The sequence below is a fragment of the Chiloscyllium plagiosum genome, chromosome 18 (assembly GCF_004010195.1).
Source record: "Chiloscyllium plagiosum isolate BGI_BamShark_2017 chromosome 18, ASM401019v2, whole genome shotgun sequence".
Lineage (NCBI taxonomy): Eukaryota > Metazoa > Chordata > Chondrichthyes > Orectolobiformes > Hemiscylliidae > Chiloscyllium > Chiloscyllium plagiosum.
The window spans coordinates 33783626-33807544 of record NC_057727.1 but is presented as its reverse complement, the minus strand read 5'-3'; the positions used below and the strand labels follow the sequence as shown (position 1 = coordinate 33807544).

Sequence of the window (23919 nt, the reverse complement as noted above, 5' to 3'; positions counted from 1 at the left end):
GACAAGGTCCCTCTCACTAGTGAATACTGAAGCAAAGTACGATACCTCCTCGGACTCCAGGCACAAATTCCCTCCACTATCCCTAATTGACCCTACCCTCATTCTGGCCATCCTCTTGTTCCTCACGTAAGTGTAGAACACCTCGGGGTTTTCCTTAATTCTACCCACCAAGGCTTTTTCATGCCCCCTCTAGCTCTCCTAAGTCCATTATTCAGTTGTTTCCTGACTACCTTGTAACCCTCTAGAAACCGGTCTGATTTTTGCTTTCTCAACCTTAAGTAAGCTTCCTTCTTACTCTTGACTAGATGTTCCACATCTCTTGTCATCCAAGGTTCCTTCGCCCTACCATCCTTTCCTTGCCTCAGTGGGACAAACAATTCCACCACTTGCAGCAAGTGCTCCCTAAACAACCTCCACACTTCTGTCATGCATTTCCTGAGAATATCTGCTCCCAATTTATTCTTCACAGTTCCTGCCTAATAGCATTGTAATTCCCCCGCCCTCAATTGAATACTTTGGCACATCGTCTGCTCCTATCCTTTGCCATGACTGATTGATTACTTACAGACCAAGAAGGTAAAAGTTTCATTGTTGATTGAAGATCTTTATCAGACAGAAACATATCTGGACCAAAGTCAGCCTACAAACAGATCACAAAACAAATAAAAAAGGTGAAGATATACAAACGACATACTGGTACAAACATGTGAATTCAGAGGAGTGGGCCTTCAGCCCTTCGAGCATGATCCACCATGGCTGATTTGATTGTATACTCAATTCTGCATTCCTGACAATCTAATGACCTATCACAAGAAAGGTATCTACCTCTGCCATAAAATTAGTCAAGGACTTTGCTTCCACCCTTTTCACTAACAGATTTCCAAAGTCTCCTGCCTCCAAAAAACATTCATCTCATCTGCTTTAAATGGGCAACACCAAAGCCCTCATTCTAGATTCTCTTGAAGGAGGTAACACCCTCTCTCCATGTCTACCCTGTTAAGGGTCCTCAGATTCGATTAGATTAGGTTCCCTACAGTGTGGAACAGGCCCTTCGGTCCAACAAGTCCACACCGACCCTCCAAAGAGTAACCCACCCAGGCCCATTTCCCTCTGACTAATGTACCTAACACTATGGCCAATTCACCTGACCTGCACATCTTTGAAGTGTGGGAGGAAACCCGAGCACTTGGAGGAAACCCACGCAGACACGGGGAGAATGTGCAAACTCCACACAGACAGTCGCCCAAGGCTGGCATCAAACCTGGGACCCTGGTGCTGTGAGGCAGCACTGCTAACCACTGAGCACCGTGCCCCCCCAGGATCCTAGATTATATCAAGCCATTTCTTACTCTTCTAAACTCCAGCGAAAGCAAGTCTGTCCAAGCTGTACCCGCAAGACAACCCTCTCATTCCAGATATTAGTCTGGTAAGCCTTCTCAAAACTGCCTGCAATGCATTTTCATCCAATGTTAAATTAGGTGATGAATAGTTTGAACAGTAATCCAGCTGTGGTCTCACCCATGCCCTGTATAACTAAAAGATAACCGCTCTACTTTTGTATTCAATTCCTTTGTAATAAACTATAATCTACCATTAGCTTTTTTTAATTACTTGTTATGCTTGCATACTAACCTTTTGCAACTAATTCAGGAGGACACTAAAACCCTTCTGCATCTCGGATCTTTGCAATCTCTTACCATTTGTATAATGATTTTACAATTCTTTCTACTATAATGGACGATTTCACATTTCACACATTTAAACTTCATTTTCCAAAGCTTTGCCCACTCACTTAACACAACTATATCTTTTTGTAGCGTCCTTACATCCTCTTCACAACTTACTTTTCTACTTATCTTTGGGTCATCAGCAAGTTTGGCATTCCATCCTCTCATCCAAGTCATTTATATAAGTTGTAACGAGTTGAGCAGCAATTCCTGTGACACACCACTCCTAACATCTTCCCAACCTGAAAAAGACCCATTTGTGCCTCCTTTGTTCCCTGTTAGTCAGCCAATCTTTTGTCCATGCCATATGGTACACACCTATAACATTACTTTTTATTTTCTGCAATTTGATATAGCAGGTTAGCAAATATCTTTTGGAAATCTAAGTACACAACATCACCAGTTCCCCTCAAAAAACACCAATAGTTTGGTCAAAAGAGTTCTCTTTCACAAAATCTTTCATAAAATCATGTTAACTCTACCTGATTACCTTCAACACATCCAAGTGCCCTGCTGTAACTGCTGTAATAATAGCTTCCAACGTTTTCCATGAAACAGACATTAAGCTAACTAGCCTGTAGTTTCTGATTTTCCTTTTTGAATAATTACATTTGCTATCTGGCAATCTAATGAAGAGGGAGTTTTTTCCCCCTCTATTCATTTACAGGATGAGTGTTGCTGACTAGATCAGCATTTATTGCCCATTCCTAATTGCCCAGGGCAAATAAGAATCAACCACATTCCTCTGGGTCTGGAGTCACATGTAGGCCAAACCAGATAAGGATGGCAGTTTCCCTCCATGAAGGACATTAGTGAATGGGTTTTTCTGACAATCAACAATGGATTCCTGATCAGACTCTTAATTCCAGACTTTTAAAAATTCAAATTCTACAATCTGCTGTGGTGGAATTCGAATTCAGGTCCCAGAACATTACCTGAGTCTCTGATTAAATAGTCCAGCGACAACAGCATTAGGCCGTCACCTCCCCAAACTTTAACTCATAGGTCTTTAAAAAATTAAAACCAATGCATCATCTATCTCACTAGTCACTTGTTAAAAAACCTCAGGACAGTGGTTTTCAACAACAATGTGAGAAATATGCCTCAAAATGTTCAGAAAACTGCACTGTTTACCTCAGTGTCCATGCATCTGCTTTCCTCTGGAGTCTTAGTGTCTATTACTGAAGGCAGCATCACCTGACACCAAATGCTCCTGTCAACTGAGCATTCACAAACCTCCAGAGCCATGCATGTATAGACTTTCAATGTCACAAATACGTAATGGAAAAAAATAGATGTACCGTGGAATGAGTGTGCCTTGATACTGATAGGGTTGATAACCACTGCTCTAGGATTAAACAAAAACAGAAATGGCGGAGAAACTCAGTAGGTCTGAGACTCTTCATCAGATTTGAACAGTGAACTCTGCTTTCTCCCCACAGATTCTTCCAGATGTGCTGAGATTCTTGGTAATTTTTGTTCAGACCGTAAGCATCCATAGCTCTTTGTTTTGCTGCCCATGATGAATTCCATCAAGACAAGGTCACCTATCAAACTGCACTTCCAAGAATTTACTCAGTAGCGCTTCTCTGGAAATTGAGATTTGCTGAGTTCCTCTCTCTCTCTCCCATGTTCTGATTTATCACTGATTTTGCAACGCTGCTTTTATTATGTGAAGATTGATGCTAAATACCAGTTCAATTCATCTCTGTCCAGTTTCACTTTCAATAGGACCAAAATTCACTTTGTTAATTTGTTTCTTCTTCAAATACTTACCTTACTAGTTATTTTATATTTTTGCCTGGCTTTCTCTTGTACTTCAATTTTTCTCTGAATGTTTTGATGATTCTTTGCATTTTTCAAAATATTCTGTCCAATCTTTTGACGTGACATCTGTCTTGGCATCAAGTTGGCTTCAGAACATTCAGAAACTATCTTGAAAATGTTGTATAAATGCCTCTAGGTGACCTTTGCTCATCGCCATGCCTTTTAGTGTTTCTTCCTTTATGCTTCACTCAACCATGAACTTATTGTTAGGAGAGGCCACCCGCAAAAATGACTTCTTGCCTTTATAATTTCTCACTTCTACCCACAGTTTTGAGATCTAGCTTACTTGGACTAAATCATCCCTCTCAATTTTGCCAATATCATCATTCACTAAAAGAGCCACGCTCCACATTTTTCTAGATTCCTGTCATTTCTAAATTTCCTGCAACCTTCAGGGTTCAGGTCCCAAATCATGTTATCCTGAAGCCATTTCTCTGGAGTAGCTATCATTTCAGATCTATTTGCACTGTCACTTTGGCTGTTTTGTTTTGAATGTTCCGTGCATTCAGATATATAGCCTTTTCCTAAATTTTAATCTTATTTATTGTTTGACTCTCAAGATTTATGCGCTCTAACCATGCATGCACCTCTCCAATGTGCTTTGCCCGATGTCAATTTGCACATGGCTCAGCTAATAATGCAGAGATTGCAACTTGTGAGGGTCTTGCTCACCAGGCTTGACTACAATACCTTCATCTTTATCCTGCCTATCAGTGCCATTGACTTAGACCACAATGACAAGATTCTCCACCTCCCAGTTCAAATTCCTCTCTAGCTGCAAGCAGATATTCCAAACCTTGGCACCAAGCACGCAATACAGCTGTCTGGAATCAGGCTGTTTGTTGCAGTAAAGTGGGTTATTCCCATCACTATACTTTCCCCTACTACCACTTCTTCATCCTCGCCCCCAGTTATAAATGTTGTAAGTTCGAACATGGATAAACTACATTAAAGTGAAAATTACTACAAAAAAATCAATCCATTGAGCAGAATAAGTATTTCAAGTTTAATATTCTAAACCAGAAAATCATATGTAAGGATACGCCGCAACTGTTAACTTTTGCATTATAAACTCTCATGCACAGATTTACAATAGAAACTGACAACGCTAAGTTGTCACACTGCAGTTCAACTTTCCCAAATGAATCTCCATCATTGCTTAGGAAATTTTGAAGACAACCAAAGATTGCCAATAACAGTGAAATGTCTGAGAAGCTTTATAATATTATACACCAATGCTTAACCTGACAACAGAAAGCTAAGCTCAGCCAGTACAATTATTTCCATTGTAGGTCCTGTATATTTGGTATTTAATTCAGGGAGAATTTGCAAGTGAAGTAAAAGTGAAAAGGCCAGACGGTATCAATCTACAACATCAGGTTATAGTCCAACAGGTTTATTTGGAAGCACTAGCTTTCAAAGCGCTGCTTCTTCTTCAGATGGGTGTGGAGCAGAATCATAAGACATAGAATTTATAGCAACAGATCGCAGCATCATGGAACTATCATACCAGCATATGTGGAACTACAACTACATAGTTGTCATTTCACACAGAGGCATTTTGCTAATGAATCCCCCAAGGGAGTTCAGTTCAAACTCCATGATTTGACCATTATGTTCAAGACTCCAAAGGTTACAGTGAGTGAAATTTATAAATTCGAGTTCAGGATTTTAGCCATTTAAATCAAACTTACCCAACTTAATACTTGCCGCTCTTTGGGTCGATCCTTACTTTTTATCAAAAAGTGCCGTTTTCTTAATCTCCAACCTTGGAAGAACAAGGAAACACTAAGCAAATTTATAGCTGTATAAATTATCTACAATTTTAAAATCAATGTTAATGAAAACATTAGTATAATGTACAATACAAACTTTTTAAACTGCATAGTTAGCATCTGACATTATTATAATCCAAATCTTTCTCCAGTATTTCAGTACTTTCCAGCATTACAAAAATTAATTCTATCCAATCTCAGCGCAGACAAAAAAAAGTTACAGCTTAAAAAAATTCACAAACTTTATTAAATATAAAGTTTGAAGCTGATTAAACTATTGCATGATCTTTGATATATGACAAAAAGATATCCTATGAAATCTGGTTTCAAAATCTAGTATAAGTATATATATGTTCATGCAACAATTGGTCAACACCAGTGTAGTTTCATACCAAAGGTCACACCAAAGATTGCCAGTGAATACAGAACAAAATAGGGCAATTTTTGCAATTCTATATAAGCAGTCAAAATTTATAATAACTGATATGAAAGGTAATTATTAAATCAATAAAAAACCTATTTTACAATAATTCTTAAACTTTTCTTTTCATGGGGTGGCACAGTGGCTCAGTGGTTAGCACTGCTGCCTCACAGCACCAGGATCCCAGGTTCGATTCCAGCCTTGGGCGACTGTCTGTGTGGAGTTTGCACATTCTCCCTGTGTCTGCATGGGTTTCCTACCACAGTCCAAAGATGTGCAGGTCAGGTGAATTGGCCATGCTAAATTGCCCATTGTGTTAGGTACATTAGTCAGAGGGAAATGGGTCTGGGTGGGTTACTCTTCGGAGGGTCGGTGTGGACTTGTTGGGCCGAAGAGCCTGTTTCCACACTATAAGGAATCTAATCTAAGGAATCGAATCTAATCTAATCTAATTATTAGCTATAGCAAGAATTCAAATCCTTTTAAAAATTAACATTGAACATTCTCTTTCGATGTTCATGCCCTAAGAATTAATTTGTAACGCACATCTCTTGAAGCTAGCAAATTGAGAGCAAGCATGAAGCTTAGGGTAAAAATCCGATAATGCACAAAGATTTGCAGAGTATGGGCAATGGACTAGGCTAAAGAGGCAAAGTTACAGAAGAAAAAGACCTGAAATAAATAATGTTGAGAGTGGCACAGACGATGCCAAAAGTAGAGTACAGTGTGGATTTTAGTCAAATCTAAAACTTGTAAAAGTCCACACATTTGCACAGTGTTTGTGTTAACAGAATTTCAGGTGATCTCTCTTTTTCTCTTTTTATTCTTTCACTTACATTTATTGCCTATCTCCATTTGCTCTTAAACAGAGTATTTGCTCGGCTATTTCAGAAGACAGTTACGAGTCAACCTCATTGCTGTGGGTCTGCATTATTAAGTTTGCGACTGGAGAAGAATAGCAGATTTACTTCGCTAAAGAGCATTTGTGAACTACATGGGTTTTAAAAAAAAAAATCAATGAAAGCTGCCAGGGTCACCATCACCAGTACTTGCTATATATTCCAAGTTTATTAATAGACTTTAAATTCAAACAGGTTCCATGGTGAAATTCAAAGCCAAATCCCAGAGCATTAGTTTTGGAATACTAGTCCAGTGACATTATCAGTTCACCACCACTTCATCCACTTCACAACAAAAAGCATACAATAATCCATTTGCCTCAGAACTTAAATTTAACATAATATCATTATCTGCATCTTGGATATTTTTTAAAATCTTAAAATCTGATTGGATAGCATTGATTATGAAGGAATACACTTTGCAAAGAATACTTAAGCTGGATACAAGGTTTTGGCTTTGGTGAATAACCAAAATAGAACTAAGTTGAGAAGACATTTTACAAAACTGATGAACATTCAATCTATGCAAAAGGATATGGCAAGCACAAAAGTGCAAGATTTAAAAAAAAATAGAATGTTTATCATCACCAGGACTCATCTTACTTAACAATGAGATAAAAGATTTTTTTTGTCAACTGTTAAGGTCCTCTGTGAAAAAAATTGAGGAAGCCATAATCCACTGCTATAATCAAAGAACTACTTACAATTCAATACTAGCCAGAGAGGTGACAACTTTAAAAACAATGTCATTGCAACTAGGAATAAAAATAATCACAAGAACACAAAGATGCTAACACCACATTTGCAAACCTTTCTGCATGTACTGGAAACAAGCAAGAGTGTTTTCTAAACCCTAATTATGAAACATCTCTCCTCAATAAGCACAACAGTTCACACAATAAAAATGCATAGATTACACTCACCTATTTCCTTCAGTGGTTCTACCACCTCCCAGTTCGGTTCAGAACGGAAGAACATGGATACCTGCTGTAAGGCGATTTCTGTTTTGCATGTTAGAGAGGGAAAAAAGGATTGTAAACCATTGCATAAACATGTCCAATTCATAATAATGAAAAATAAGTCAGTCTTAAACTGATAAAGAAACAAAAATGACTTTAAAAATGGTTTACAGTACTCGTCATACTTGATAGGAATATGGGATATGAAGTAACTAACAACTGTGACTTAAGGGTTACTATTTATAGAAACAACACGGGTTTGCAAATCTTATTTGGTTCATTGATTCAGCTGCAAGAACTTGCAATGCTTTTCCCCTTTTCAGTTTATTCCATTTAATTTTAAACATGAGTTGCTCAACAATGAAACATCAATTTTGATTAAATCAATGGAAATAATTTAACTATCATATTGCTCTTAGACTTCATTTAAAATAAAACTTAATTCTTCATGTGTAAGGAGCTCACTAATCACAGCTAAGATAGCAGAGCGGCAAGGGGTTACAACTGGCCACAGGTTCCCATACCAGGAACAATGAAAAGTCAACTCAAAAGATCATAAGCTTCCAAATGCTATCTAGAAATCTGTTAGTGAAGTATGTGAGCCAATGATATTATAGCATTGCCCTAGACTTAATGATGACTGCTTCACAATCAATGCCCAAGTTCAAACACAAAAAATAGCACCTGTGCAAAGCACTCAATGAATGTCACCACTTACAAGCCAAACCAAAGCCAGGAGTGAACAATGATTTAACTAATGAAAGCCAAAAAGGAGTGTAACTCTAATTTCAATTAAAGTTTAAGAACTAAAGAAGCTGAATTTTTACTGTTTTCAACCCTTAACTTAAATCAATGCCTTTACAAATACCTATAGTGTTTAAAAATAATATTTAAATTTTGAGAGCTTTGCACAAGAACAGAAAATAGGAGGAACAGGCAATTCAGTCCGTCAAAACTGCTCCATCTTTCAAGCATGGCTGATTGGCCAATTCCATTCTCTGTTTCTTCTTTCTCACCATACCCATTGATTCCTTTCACCCCAAGAGCTATATTGTTGTTGCAGCAAGGAACCAATTCAATCATCCAAAACAGTGTACTAATTCATAGTGGATGCAATTTTCTGTAACTCAACTTAAAAGTTAAATCAAATGATAGTAAAGCACATAAGTCCACTTTTGAAGCACTGACCAGTGTAGTTCGATGAATAGTTGGTGGGATCAAGAAACTTTTTAACCAGTTCACAGTTTGACAGCATATGCTGTGTTGTGATGAAATTCAGGTAATTCTGAAGTCCTTCTTGTCTTTCTGCTATGAACTCAGGATCCATATTTCCAATTAGCTTTTTGGGAGGTAGAGGTAGGATTAGGCCCGAGATCTGTAATAAACTCAAATTTAGTGTAACTGTAAGAACACTGATTACTTGACAACATTATTTTATGGCAGAAGTGGGTACTGCAGATGCTGGAAATCAGAGTCTGGATTAGAGTGGTGCTGGAAAAACACAACAGGTCAGGCAGCATCCTGACCTGCTGTGCTTTTCCAGCACCACTCTAATTTAGACCCCAACATTATTTTATGTTTACGATTTAACAAATTTATATTCCACAATAGTAAATTTATTCTTTTGACTTGCAAGCATTATAATGGCAACTTCTAATAATGGATAATAATGCACAGTGGTCATAGAAGACAGTGGTGGTGGAAAGATGCTCTACAGAATGGAGATCAGTAACTGGTGGTGTTCTGCAAGGAGCTTTGTTGTTTGTAATGCATATATAAATGATCTGGAGAAAAATGTAGGTGGTCTAATTAGTAAGTCTGCAGAAGACACCAAAATTGGCAGAGTTGCAGATTGTGAGGAGGATTGTCAAAGGATACAGTGAGATATAGATAGATTGTTAAACTGGGCAGAGAAATGGCAGATGGAGTTTAATCCAGACAAATACAAGGTGATGCATTTTGGAAGATCAAATTCAGGTTCGAGTTATACAATAAATGGTAGAACCCTCAGGAGCATTGACATATAGAAAGATCTGGGCATACAGAGTGGCACTACAGGTGGTCAAGAAGGCATACAGCACACTTACCTTCATCAGCTAGGGCATTAAATATAAAAGTTGGCAAGTTATGTTACAACTGTATAAATTTGGAATACTGCATGCAGTTCTGGTTGCCACACTACCTGAAGAATGGGGATGTTTTGGAGAAGGTGCAGAGAAAGTTTACCAAGATATTGCCTGATCTGGAGGGTTTTAGTTACGATGAGAGGTTGGATAAACTTGGATTGCTTTCACTGGAAAGACAAAGGCTGAGGAGCGACCTGATCAAGATCTTCAAAATGCTGAGAGGCTTGGATAGGGTGGATAGTCAGAGGCTTTTTCCCTGGGGTGGAGAGGTCAACTACAAAAAGCACAGGATCAAGGTGAGAGGGGTACGTTTAGGGGAGATGTGTGGGGAAAGATTTTCACGCAGAGGTTGGGGAGTTCCTGGAACGCATAACCAGTGGAGGTGGTAGAAGCAGGCACTTTAGCAATGTTTAAGGTATATCTTGATAGGTGAATGAACGGGAGGTGAACATGAGGGGCAGAAATCATGTACGAGTAATAAGTAGGAAGTCTAAATCAGAATTAGTAATCAGCTTGGTGGGTTAAAAGGCCTGTTCCTGTGCTGTACTATACTGTATAATTTTAAAATATTCATAAGCAATTAATCTATGACAAAATAAGATTTAAAATTTAGTCTTTGTAATATTCTGCAAGCCGACCTTTTTAAGATATAAAATTAGTACAAAACTAATGACATTTTGGAATTCCATCTAACAAACTTTGAATGACTCAATTTTTATACTTTATTCCTTTAATCTTTAATATTAAGAATTGCTCACAGGAATGCTTTCTCTTAGCAAGTCAGACATTTTTCAAATTTCACAAAACTGGTCTCCTCCTGGAGCATATTAAAAATAAAGGAAAATAATAATAAATGAGATACCTGTAAACTAGCATTCAGGACATCAAAGTCACTGTATCTTCTGATAACCTGAAAATAAAAAAAATTATAAATCATGACTGTTTGCCTTTAGATTCTGTAATTACACTGCATAAATATTTCAGGTCTTAACACAAAATAATGCCAGGCTCAATAAATGAGCATCTTTTGATTCATTAAAAAATCGTAAAATCTTCAATTTAACCTTAATAGTAAACTACCACTCTATGGATGATGATATTCCTGGGGTGAAAATGTTACCAAATGTGATTACTACCCAGGAAAAGATGATATAGTCAAGGGCATAATGAACTTTCAATCTGACAGGACAAAATTTCTCTCCACTCAGTGGACATGCCACACAAAACTGTGCTCAATTTTGCACTGTTTGGCAATTTCATTCAGATGGTACAGGTCGACTAGTGTCATAAATTGAAAAATACCACACTGACAGAGCAGATGGTTTTTGTGGAGGCATATTCTTAGGAGCTGTATTTAGTGCTGAAACTGAATGCCTTAAATGGGGTCTTCTTTCCCAGAGCGCCACGACCTCACAGAGGTTTATAAAATCATGTGGGGTGTGGATAGGGTGAATAGCCAAGCTCTTTTTCCCCAGGGTAGGGGAGATCAAAACTAGAAGGCATAGGTTCAAGGTGAGAGGGGAGAGATTTAAAAGGGACTTGAAGGGGTAACGTTTGAGGGGGGGTTTGAATGAGCTGCCAGAGGAAGTGGTGGAAGCAAGTAAAATTATAACATTTAAAAGTCATCTGGAGGGTATATGAATAGGAAGGGTTTAGAGAGATATGTTTCAATGCTAATTAAGTGCATTGACGTCTAGTTACTACACACAATATGTTCACAACAAAATCCAAAAAAAATGACATAACAATTAGACGATTGGATTTTCACCAACAGAGGGATAAGTATTAGGCAGAATGTGAGGGATAACTTCCCCTTCCTCCACTGATCTATAGTTACAGCTGTAGATTATTTTACGTCCACCTGAAGACAAAGAGGCCTGACTACATTATTTCCTCAGTACTATGTTGAAATATCTGCATCGATTTTGAATTCATGTTTCTAATTCAATCTCCTGTCTCAAGGATGGGAGTGTTACACTGAATCATACTTGTTACTATGATATAGGGAAATAACAGTCTGATTAAGTTAGGGACACTTCACAATTTTGCCACGTATTAAGACCAGAAATTCTCAAATGGCCACATCAAAACTAGGGTGGTCATAACATTTTTTTAAAATTCATTATCAGGATGTGACTGTGCTGGTCCAATGGCCTTTGAAAAAACTGTGATGAGACACTTTCCTGAACCAATGCAATCAATGTGGTATTGATACAGCCACAATGTTTGGTTTTGCCACAATGGTTTGATGCAACTGAGCAGCTTGCTACTTCAGAGAGCAGTTAAGAGGCAATCATGGTGTTACAGGTCTGGGGTCACAGGTAACCCAGAACAAATAAAGATGGGCAGATTTCTTTCCCTAAAGGAGGTTGGTAAACCAGGTAAGTTTCTATGATAATCCAGTAGCTTCATTATCATTATTGAGACAAATTTGAATTCAGATTAATTGAAATTAAATTCTCCCAGCTACCATTTTTAAACTCTTATCTCCTCAGCATTAGCCCAGACCTCTGGATTGCTAGATCATTGATATTACCATTTTGCTACAGAGTCACTCCTCACAGATAATTATAAAGCACCTTTAGTACTTCATAGAGACACTGGGAAACTGGACAGGAAAAATTAAAGTCTGCACAAAAAGAAAACTTCCTCCGCAACATTTTCGTAGAAAAATCATTCATGTAGAAAATCCACATGATTTAACTTAATCCCAGAAATAAGGTGACTTCATAATTCAGAAATGACAAGACAGTACTTATTTATTTTTATTTCATCTCTAGTAACCAAGTAGAGGTTGCTTCGGTTAACAGAAAATAAATCAATTCAGAGTAAAGCCAAATTTCAATAGCTATGATAAAACCAGTGCTTCTTTTTTGCAAACTATTAGCACATTAAATTATTTGTCCCCTTGACATCAAGTATATTTGAATTAAATTATCGACTCAGTACTTGTATTTATTCAGTAAAGTGGGCATACATAAAGCACAACTATTGTTCTTAGGCAGAAAGTGAGGGCTGCAGATGCTGGAGATCAGAGCTGAAAATGTGTTGCTGGAAAAACGCAGCAGGTCAGACAGCATCCAAGGAACAGGAGAATCGACGTTTCGGGCATAAGCCCTTCTTTAGGAATTCCTGAAGAAGGGCTTATGCCCGAAACGTCGATTCTCCTGTTCCTTGGATGCTGCCTGACCTGCTGTGCTTTTCCAGCAACACATTTTCAGTATTGTTCTTAGGCAACTGCTCTTTATTAGGAGATAGATGATGCTTGGATACCTTCTAGGTGCTATACACAATTAACTGATAAAAATGTAATAGGGTGAAAGAATTACATTGAAATTACATACCTGCCAACTGTTTTCTGCTGAAACTCCACGTTGTACACGAATAATGTATTCCTATAAAAGTAAACGAGATATGCAAATTAGAGCAAGGCAGGAACATAATGCCTCATTCTTTTAAAGTACAATACAATGGGCTGAAATGTGAGCATGCCAACAATTATTGCTGGTTCAGAAATTAGATTTTTAGTTGAGAGCAGCAGATTGCTTTAAACTGGCTTTGTAAGAAAAGGCAAGCCCTGGAGTAATGTCTAAGATATGAAGTTCAAATTCTAGTTTTCTTCATTAGTTACAGTCATACAGCATAGAAAACAGACCCTTTGGTCCAACTCGTCCATCCCATTTGCCAGCATTTGGCCCATATTCCTCTAACCCTTTCTATTCATATACCCAGATGCCTTTTAAAAGTCATAACTGTACCTGTCTCCACCACTTTCTCTTGCAGCTTATTCCATACACACACCACCCTCTTCATGAAAAAGTTACCCTTCAGGTCCCTTTTAAATTTTTCCCCTCTCACTGTAAACCTATACACACTAATTTTTCCAACTTACAAAAAAAGACCTTGGCTAATCATTCTATCTATTCCCCTCATGATTTGATAGACCTCAATAAAGGTCACTCCCTCAGCTTCCAACGCTCGAGAGGAAAAAAGCCCCAGCCTATTCAGCTTCTCCCTATCACCCAAACACTCCAGTCCCAGAAACATCCTTGTAAATTTTCTCTGAACCTTCACAGATTTAACAACATTCTTCCTACAGAAAGGCAACCAAAATTGTATACAGAGCTCTATAAGTAGCCACAACATGACGTCCCAACTCCTAAACTCAATGTTCTGACCAATGAAGGCAAGCATGCCAAATGCCTTTTCCACCACCCTCTCTACCTGCAACTCCCAAGGCCCTGCATCCAGTGTAATAGAGGACAGGACAGGAGGGAAGCAAGGGAGAAAACTGCATGGGTACAAACCACAATCATCCATTCCTACTTAGGTGGAACCAAAGGACTGAAGAGCTACAAATGTTACATCTTAATCAAAAAAGGGTGTAAGGATAAACCCACCACCAGCAGGCCCATCAGTTTAATCTTATGGTGAGAAAGCTTTGAAAGATGATGAGTTTGGGCAAAAGTATTGGCATTTGGACAAGTGTAGATTAATAGGGAACACCAGCACAGATGTGTTAAGGTTAAATCCTGTTTATCTAATTTAATTTAGTGTTTTTGATGAGGCGACAGAAATGATTGATGAGGGTAATGAAGTTAGCGTGGAGTACACTGACTTTAAAAAGACATTTGATAAAATGCCACATAATAGACTTGACAGCAAAGTTAAACCCAACAGAATAATAGGGACAGTGGCAGTAAGGACATAAACTTGGCTAAGTGATAGGAAACAAAGAACAATGGTGAACAGTTGTTTCAGACTACAGGAAGATTTACAAGTGGGGTTTCTCAGAGATCAGTACAATGACCATAGCTTTTCAAATAAAATGACCGAGACTTGGTTGTGTAGGATGTCATTTCTGAATGTGCAGATGATACAGAATTTGTACAAATTGTGAACTGTGAAGAGAGTAATGATTGACTTCAAGAGGGCATTGACAGGCTCATGGAATGAACATACACACGGCAAATGAAAAAAATAAATGCAGTGAAGTGTTAATTGCAATATAGTTTGGTCAGAACAACAAAGAAAAAAAATACAAAATAAAGGACCCAATTCTAAAGTGGGAGAAAATGAGGACTGCAGATGTTGGAGAGTCAGAGTCAAAAAGGGTGGCACTGGAAAAGCACAATTCTAAAACAGGTGCAGCATTTGGGTATATGTGCTCAAATCATTCAGGCAAGTTGAGACAGTCAATGATAAAATAGATGGGGTACTGGACTTCATAGAGAGAGGCACAAAATATAAAATCAAGGAATGTATGATAAATGTTTATAAAAAGTTTGTCTTTGGTTGAATTGAAGTATTGGATCCAATTTTGGGCCCACATTTTATGGGGCAAGTGAAGGCAACAGAAAGAATGTAGAATAGGTTAATGAGAGTGGATTCGGGCACAATACTTAAACCACAATTATATTCACTTACGCTTATCATATTTTTGCAATTTATGACCTTTTAAATATTTTGGTTTAATGAGGTAATTTGTTACTTTTGCCTTAACTGACTAAGAATGGGTACTGAGCCTGACAGGGAAATTCATTAAAGGATGAGTCAAGACTAAGATCATTTTACAAGATAACAAATTAAATGTTATCCTAGGTACATTTGTTCCCAAATAAACATTATGTTTTTTTTCTTTCAAAAAAAGTTTTTTGCATAAACACAAGCATTTCAAACAACAATAAATAATGCAGCAGGAAAAGAAAACAAAGAAATTCACACAGTAAACAGGAAACAATATTCAACAAGCAGATGCTGATGTCCAGCATGAAAACCAGAGGGAACACTTCTCGGATTATTTGGTGATATAATTACTTGTTATTTAAGCACCATAAAGTAGCTTTAACACAATAATATATCCAAAGAAGTTTTAAAGAATGTGCAATGAAATAATATACATCAAGCTACACAAGAAAATAACAAGAGGCAGCCAGGTCACAAGGTAGGTTAAGAGAAATTAAGCTTCCGAGAGGAAGAAACATGCAATGGTTGAGAGAGGAAATGCAGAGCTTTGGACATAAAACAAAAATTGGACACAAGCAGAGAAAAGGACAAAAATAACAGTGTAAAAATACACTCATTGGAGATGGAACTGGATTAAAAAATGATGCAAGACACCATAGAACACAACTTTCCAGTATGGAATACAGAACAAAAGGCTCTAAATTTCTCTCATTTAAGAGACTACTTTCACACAGGAAATTCTAAAATTTGATCTGAGTTTCCTTTGGCAGTGACATGTTGCACACTAAACAACTTAACTGAATTTTAATAAAAACTTCAAATCTCATTCTCAACAAACAACCTTTTGTATTTTTTCTTAATTAGATCAGTAACTTTTATTTTGGTGACACCAATATTCTCAAAAATATTCTTAGAATTTTACAAAACTGCAACTTGGCAGTTGAGATAAGGGAGACAGACTGATCAGGAGGTCATTTAAACTGTACTATGCATATTGTATACCCAAACACTTTCACTGAGAGAACAGTAGGAAAATTTCATGGTAAGAAACTTCAGTCCTGAAATCTAACCCAAACATTTAATAAAGGAAGTGAAAATGACTGAGTTAGTTGAAGAATGCACATATTTACTTCCATACTACAAATAGCATCAGAAAGGAGGAAGTTCCACTACACACTCAAAGCTCACTGGCAGATATTTAAGAAATAGTTCATGACTTACAACAAGGATATATTGCATTGAGGAAGGACTCAAGGAAGGGGATAAACTGACCTTTATTAACCTAGGAAGTTAAGGATAATATCAAATTGAAAGAAAAAAAATACATTGTGGCAAGTGGCAAAATAACCATCACTGGGGAAAATATACTGCAGAAAAAGGCCAATCAGTTCCCCAAACAGATGAGTTGCGTTCTATGATTTTTTACACAAAATAGCTACAAAGGCAGTGACTGCACTGGTAGTAATGGGGAAGCATTGGTCTTGTAGTATTATCACTGCTATGGGGAGAGGCTGAATAGGTTGGGGCTATTTTCCCTGAAGCATCAGAGGTTGAGGGGTGATCTTACAGAAATTTAGAAGATCATAATGGGCATGGATAAGGTCTTTTCCCTAGGGTAGGGCAGTCCAAAACTAGAGGACATAGATTTAAGGCGAGAGGGAAAAAATTTAAAAGGGACCTAAGGGGCAACATTTTCACACAGATGATGCATGCATGGAATGAACTGCCAGAGGAAGTGGTGCAGGCAGGTACAATTACAATATTTAAAATGCATCTGATGGGTTTATGAATATAAAGGGTTAGAAGGATATGCGCCAAATAGGACTAGGTTATATTGGGATGGTCTGATCTGGTTAGATTGGATGAGTTGAACTGTTTCTGTGCTGTCCATCTCTATGACACTAGACTAGCAATGCAGACACCGAGGTAATGTCCTGGGGACCCAAGTTAAAATCCCTCCAAGGAAGGTGGGTAGAATTTTAAAAACTGAGATGTACAGTCTAATTATGATCATGAAACCACTGCTGATTGTCAGGTAAAACCTACATGGTGTCCGAATGAAGAGGAATAAATAGTGCAATTGTCACATCAGGGTTGTGGCAGAACCTGTACAGAGATATTTAAACACGTAATTTAAGCAATAATTCAGCAGGGGTATTTTTACTTGTGTGTAGGATAGAAGTATACTTGAGCAGTTGCTGCAAATTCGAGGAATGGTTATTAATTAAAGTTATTATGACTACTCATCAGCTTTTACAATGTTTTAGCTAGTAACAAACAGAATACAAAAATATTAACACTTCAATAAATACAGTTCAGTTGGAATGTGTGTAGTAATGAACGGCACCAAGCTGGAGGCGGGGGGGACGGGACCCTGGGATGTTGCAGCCCTTCGCCAGTGTCAGTCCAGTGACAGAGCAGATACTGAACACTACAATAATTTCACAAACATGAACTGCTCCAGCTCTCCGGGGAGTGACGGGGCTTCCAGCCGAAAGGAGGACTCGGGATCCCGGCCTGTCGCTTGCCACAAGCCGGCTTTCACATCAGCTCCCGGCCGGCACCAGGCCGGCTTCCAGAGCGGAGCCGCGGCCTAGGCACCTCCTCCCCACTGTCCCGGGCCCCCGGGAGCCTGGGGCCAGGCCTCTCTCTCCGCACTCACCGTGTGCGATTGCAGGTTCTGGCTGGCCTCGATCATACAGCTCAGCGGCACCGTGTCGTCCAGCAGCACCTTGCCCGGGCTCTTCTTCTCCATGAACGCCATGGCGAGGGCGGGCGGGCAGGCTCGGTGCTCGGCAACATGTGAGGGCACAGCCCGCGGGGTCCTACACTCCACCCTCTCACTAACACCCCCCCGCGCTGTGACACACACAGAGCCCGCGGGGTCCTACACTCCACCCTCTCACTAACACCCCCCCGCGCTGTGACACACACAGAGCCTCACTAACACCCCCCCGCGCTGTGACACACACAGAGCCCGCAGGGTCCTACACTCCACCACCTCACTGAGCTAGGGGCACCTCTGGCACTCAGTATCTCCCCCCCCCCGCTGTATACACACACAGCGGAGGAAAACCACTGGAACACACAGGCAAAGTACACTGGAAAGGTGCCAGGTCACGATGCACAGTTGCAACAGAGCCCGGGAGAAGTCTATATTCGTCATTTTAAAAAAATGCTTGAAACTAATTGGGAAATAGATCTGAAATATAAAGATGTGTAATCCAGCAGAAATCAGTTAAACAATCAAGGCCAAAGGAAGCGTGAATTTTGCAACTTATAATAACCCTTCTTTAAATATGAAATGTGTATTTCGAATAAAATCGGATCGAAACATCATTCATACAGCTTACGCACAGCATGTTTAAGAAATGAATCGTGGGCGCTTGTCATTGCTTAATGTTACTCATTGGCAACGACGTAAAAGCATATTCGAAAGAAACACGCTAGTGAGACTCTAAGCGTGAATACGTAAGGAAACAACAGTGGTAGGAGTTAGGTGTATATTTAGAATACTAGCAGGCAGTGTCATAAGACTAAATACCAGGAGAATAGGAGAAAAGTTGAAAATACAGAAAGGCAAAGAGAGACGATGACATTAAATTATCAAGGAACATACAACAAGACAACATAATATTTTACAGATACATCAATTAAAAAAGGTTGTGATAGGAATATGGCTATTATTGGATAGAAAGGGTGACACCACAGGGGAGATTAAAGAGATAACAAAAGTTTTAAATAATCATTTTCATTTTAGCGTTTATCTGGAATAAAGAACAAGTAGATATGAGGTTAAATCGTGAGATTATCAATTATATCAGTGCTTTTAAAATTAAAACAAGAACTTATCAAATAAGCTAATCAAACTCAAAAGATTTCTGCCCCAGATGGATTGCATTTTAAAAGAATCCAGGAAAGAGATAGAGATGTTACACTCATTATTAATTCATTAGAGTAAGGTGTAGTGCCAGAGAACTGGTTGATAACTAATAAAATTTATATATTTAAGAATACGAACAGAACATATCCAGGTAAGTTTGGACAAGTTATCTTAACACAGAATCATAGAATCCCTACATTACATAAGAGACCATCCAGTCTGCACCAGCCCTCCAAAGAGCATCTCACCCAATCTCCATAACTCCACATTTACCATGGCTGATCCATCTGGCCTGCACTTCCTGGACACTACAGGGCAATTTAGCATGGTCAATCCACATAGAGTCATAGAGATGGACAGCATGGAAACAGACCCTTCAGTCCAAAACATCCATGCCGACCAGATATCCCAACCCAATCTAGTCCCACCTGCCAGCACCCGGCCCATATCCCTCCAAACCCTTCCTATTCATATACCCATCCAAATGGCTTTAAATGTTGCAATTGTACCAGCCTCCACCACTTCCTCTGGCAGCTCATTCCATACATGTACCACCCTCTGTGTGAAAACGTTGCCCCTTATGTTTCTTTTACATCTTTCCCCTCTGACCGTAAACCTATGCCCTCTAGTTCTGGACTCCCAACCCCAGGGAAAAGACTTTGTCTATTTATCCTATCCATGCCCCTCATGATTTTGTAAACCTCTATAAGGTCACCCCTCAACCTCGGACGCTCCAGGGAAAACAACACCAGCCTGTTCAGCCTCTCCATATAGCTCAAATCCTCCAACCCTGGCAACATCCTTAAAAATCTTTTCTGAACCCTTTCAAATTTCACAACATCTTTGGAGTATGGGAGGAAACCGGCGGAAACTCATGCAGACACAGGGAGAATGAGCAAACTCCACACAGCCAGTCACCTAAGGCTGGAATTGAACCCAGGCCCCTGGTGCTGTAAGGCAGCGGTGACATCAGTTTCAGGAAATGTAAAGGAATCCATACTGAATGAGACCATAGAAGAACACCTCAAAAATAAATACATGGTAATGAATAGTCAGTGTGGATTTCAAAGGGAAAATCTTACTTGAACAATTCTTGATTTTTCTGAAGAGATAACTTAGAAAGTAGAAGGTAATGCAATAAACATGGTTTATCTGGATTTTCAAAAGGTCTGTAAATAAGTTGTCCCATAACAGATCAATGAAAATAGAGAATATGAAGTCAGGAGCCAACTGGCAGAATGTATTGCTAACTTGCATCAAGACATGAAGCAGACAGCCAGATGAAGGATAGCTATTCAAAATGGCAGATGGTGGCAACTAGTGTTCCAAAAAATCAGTGTTGGGATCATTGCTGTTCTTGTTTTACATTAATGAGTTGGACCTTGGAATTGTAAACACAGTTTCTCAATTTGCACCAAATTGGGGGTGGGATCCTGAGTGTTTAGGAGGACCTCAACAAATTATAAAAGAACATTAATAAATAATTGGTAAATTAAGTTCAACACAAGTAAATGTGGGGATATTTTGGTCGGAGGAATCTGGAGATCAGTTATTAGTTAGAAAGTGCAGGACCATATAGGGTAAAGGAGCAAAGAAATCCCAGGACATAAATACACTGTCCCTTTTTTCCAAAAGCTGTTCCTTGGATCAAGGAGACTCTGTCCTTGACTTTTTTCAGAGGGGTAATAAACCTGGCCGGGGTCTGATCAGTCTGGTTTGGTACAGAGATTAAGGGGTATTGCGAGTCCTTTTTTAAAATATGTAAACAGATGAGACTTCAGGCTAAAGTGGTCATGGTTTAGAAGTGACCTCTATAATGAAAGGGGAGTGGTCAGCTCTCTAGCTGAGCTGAGTAGTAGAGTTCAGTCCAGAACTGTTTGGGGGTTCAACAGTGAGCTGTGTGGAAACAAACTCTCTCACTTTCTGCCTTCTAACTTTATCTTGTAAGTATCTGTTCCTTTTTTGTACTGTGTTTTAAAGGGGATTTGCTCATTGGGACTGTTGTGAATATTCAGAACAGCATACTTAAGTCTAGTTTGGATAGACTGAGTTCTGTAGGGGTTCTTTATTCTGTTCTTCATGTTTCATTGTGTAATTTTGTGAATACATTTTTTGACTGTTTTAAACCTGGTAGTCCACCTCGCTACCTTAATCCAGGTAATTTTCACTGTACACTTACTGAAACAAATTGCAAAGTTATGGTCTAGGCTGCCTACTTAAGAAGGTTTTGAGTGGTCTAGCCTACCCCATAACAACACCAATCACTAAAAGTTGTAGTAAGGCCATCAAGAAAGAAGCACTTCAATTTCTCGGCTTTATTTCTAGAAGGATAGTATTGATAAGTGATAAAATAATCCTGAATCGTGGTTAGACCACATTTAACAGTATAGAATGCAGTTCTTATCACTGTATTAAAAACAGGATATAGAGGCACTGGAGCAGGTACAGAGAGAATTTACTAGGATAGCTTCAGAAATGCTTGGGTATACATTTCAGGATGGACAGTCCGAGTTTCTTTTATCTTGACAGAAAGCTGGGGGTGACCTAATAGAGACCTTTAAAATTATCAAAGATTTTAAAGACTGGATAGAAAGAGGATATCTCCTCTTGCAGAGGAGAATATAACTAGAGGAAATCAATATCAGATAGGTATCAGAAAATCCAACAGGGAATTCAAAAGAAATGTTCTTACTTAAAGAGTGATGAGAATGTGAAACTCAAGCACCACATTGAGTGGTTAAAGCAAATAATATATCTGCATTTAAGGGGAAGCTAGTCCAGTATATGGAGGAGAAGCACATAGATAGTCATGAAGGTAGATTTGGAAAAATGATGGCAGGCTTGAATAGGTCACATCTCTGGACTAGTCTGGTCAAATAGCCTATTTTTAATGCAGTATATCTTACGCAGTCCTATGCAATGTAACCTATTTAAAAATACAAATCTCAGTGAAGTTAAATATTTTAAAATAACTTAAAATTCACAATACAACATCTGAAAATGACTGCCATCCCGCACGTAAGACTCTGCATATATTTTTACATGTGTTAGTCTCTTAGGAGAGCAAGGAATTTTATTTTTATTAGATATTATCATATTTTCAGCAAGACTCCTCAGTTTATTATTGTCGAAATGTGTGGCACTGGAAAAGCATAGCAGGTCAGGCAGCATCTGAGGAGCTGGAACATCGATATTTCAGGCATAAACCCTTCATTAGGTATGTTGGGGGGGTTGTGGGGAAGTCAGCAGCTGAGAGATAAATAGGACGGTGGGGGTGGGTTTGGGGGAAGGTAGCTGGTAAGCATTCCATGAGTTCACCTTCCACTCCCAACACCCTCCCTTACTGCCGTAAGAGGTGTAAAATCTGTGCTCACATCTCCACCCTTACCTCCGTCCAAGACCAGAAAGGATCCTTCCACATCCAGCGCAGATTTTTCTGCATGTACAATCACCTCATCTACTGTGTCCATCGCTCTCAATGTGGTCTCCTCTATATTAGGGAGACAGAACACCAACTCTCAGAACGTTTCAGGGAACATTTCTGGGACACACGCATCAAACAATCCCACCATCCTGTGGCCAACCACTTCAACTCCCCCTCACACTCTGCCAAGGAATGCAAGTCCTGGGCCTCCTCCACCGCCAAATCCAAGCACCCGATGCCTGGAGGAAGAATACCTCATCTTCCATCTTACAACTCTCTAACCACATGGCATCAAGGCCACCACGCCCACCCCGACTCCCACCCTCCTATTTACCTCTCAGCCCCCTTCCCCCCACCCACCTTCCTGATGAAGGGCTTATGCCCAAAACTTTGATTCTCCTGCTCCTCAAATACAGCCTGACCTGCTGTGCTTTTCCAGCGCCACATTTTTTGACTCTGATCACTAGCATCTGCAGTCCTCACTTTCTTCTCAGTTAATTATGCTAAGTCTTTGCTTCGAGCCTGTCTCTACAAATAAATGTCGACAATTCCAATCATAATTCAGAGCTAAGAAATACAAGAATGTATAAAATTCATCCTCATTGTCACATTCAAAATTACAGATTCTAGCAAGGGCTTGTAAAATCCAGTCATTGGTCAAAAAAACTTGATTAGATTATTGATTTGCAATTTGCTGCTCAACAGCACCACACATCAAGAAAGCATCAGAGATCAATGCTGAGTCACTGCCCAGCAGAAAATCATCAAATATAAAATTTGAGCACCAAAACAAGACAAAATTTCAAAGTACTAAGTTCTAATTAGTACATAGACAGAAAACAAGTGCAGGGATAAAATTCATAGATGCAGTACCTCACTACTAGAATGTTATATTTATCACAGAACAACAATAAAATATAGAACAAAAGAAAGGTATTTGTTCCTTCAAGCCCACCAAAAAAAGGTGAAGCCAGCATAAAAATGATTGGTCAGTTGGGAACTTCTAGTAACCATATAGTCAATGCAAAGCTTAAGCATTATTTAATCAGGATTAACTGAGGTTGTGACAGCGCAGCAAGATACAGCTTCGGTCGAACAACCTCTGTGGCCCCAAAGCAATAATTTCACAAGTACAGACCCCATAGCCTCAAAAAGGTCTTTTAAAGGTTTATGTTCTGACATTTTATATTTCTGCTTTAACCTCACTTGTAAGTTCCAATTTTTATTTCAATAACTGCACAGTGATTTATATTCTCTGGTTTTTTTCTACTTTCTGCTTTGCTACTAATGAGAATTATTCAATTTTATTTGCTGATTAAGTTGCCTGCTGACTACCTTACTACTGCACCCTACATGCACTATAGAAGGCAACAAATTCAAAGTGACAATAAAGGGCATCTGTGCTCTTGAAT

The 23919-nt window shown here is 38.9% G+C and overlaps 1 protein-coding gene across 5 annotated transcripts in view; it reads right to left on the bottom strand.

Moving 5' to 3' along the window:
• The window catches only part of pxk (PX domain containing serine/threonine kinase), a 63225-nt gene extending 40736 nt beyond the window's left edge, over positions 1-22489 (bottom strand). Inside the window, exons 1-7 of one of the 5 annotated variants that reach the window (XR_006314317.1) lie at positions 17863-18105; positions 13079-13129; positions 10597-10644; positions 8797-8983; positions 7573-7650; positions 5249-5322; positions 566-640 (exon numbers count right to left, since the gene is read on the bottom strand). Coding sequence is in view for 4 of the 5 variants with exons in the window: in XM_043708185.1 (XP_043564120.1) it covers positions 566-640; positions 5249-5322; positions 7573-7650; positions 8797-8983; positions 10597-10644; positions 13079-13129; positions 17863-17964 (615 nt within the window). In the remaining variant the exon portion in view is untranslated. Of the gene's footprint in view, positions 1-565; positions 641-5248; positions 5323-7572; positions 7651-8796; positions 8994-10596; positions 10645-13078; positions 13130-17862; positions 18106-22471 lie in introns of those variants that run through there. The other 4 variants (XM_043708187.1, XM_043708185.1, XM_043708186.1 and 1 more) reach the window with 4 other exon arrangements.
• Between the last annotated feature and the right edge of the window lie 1430 nt (positions 22490-23919).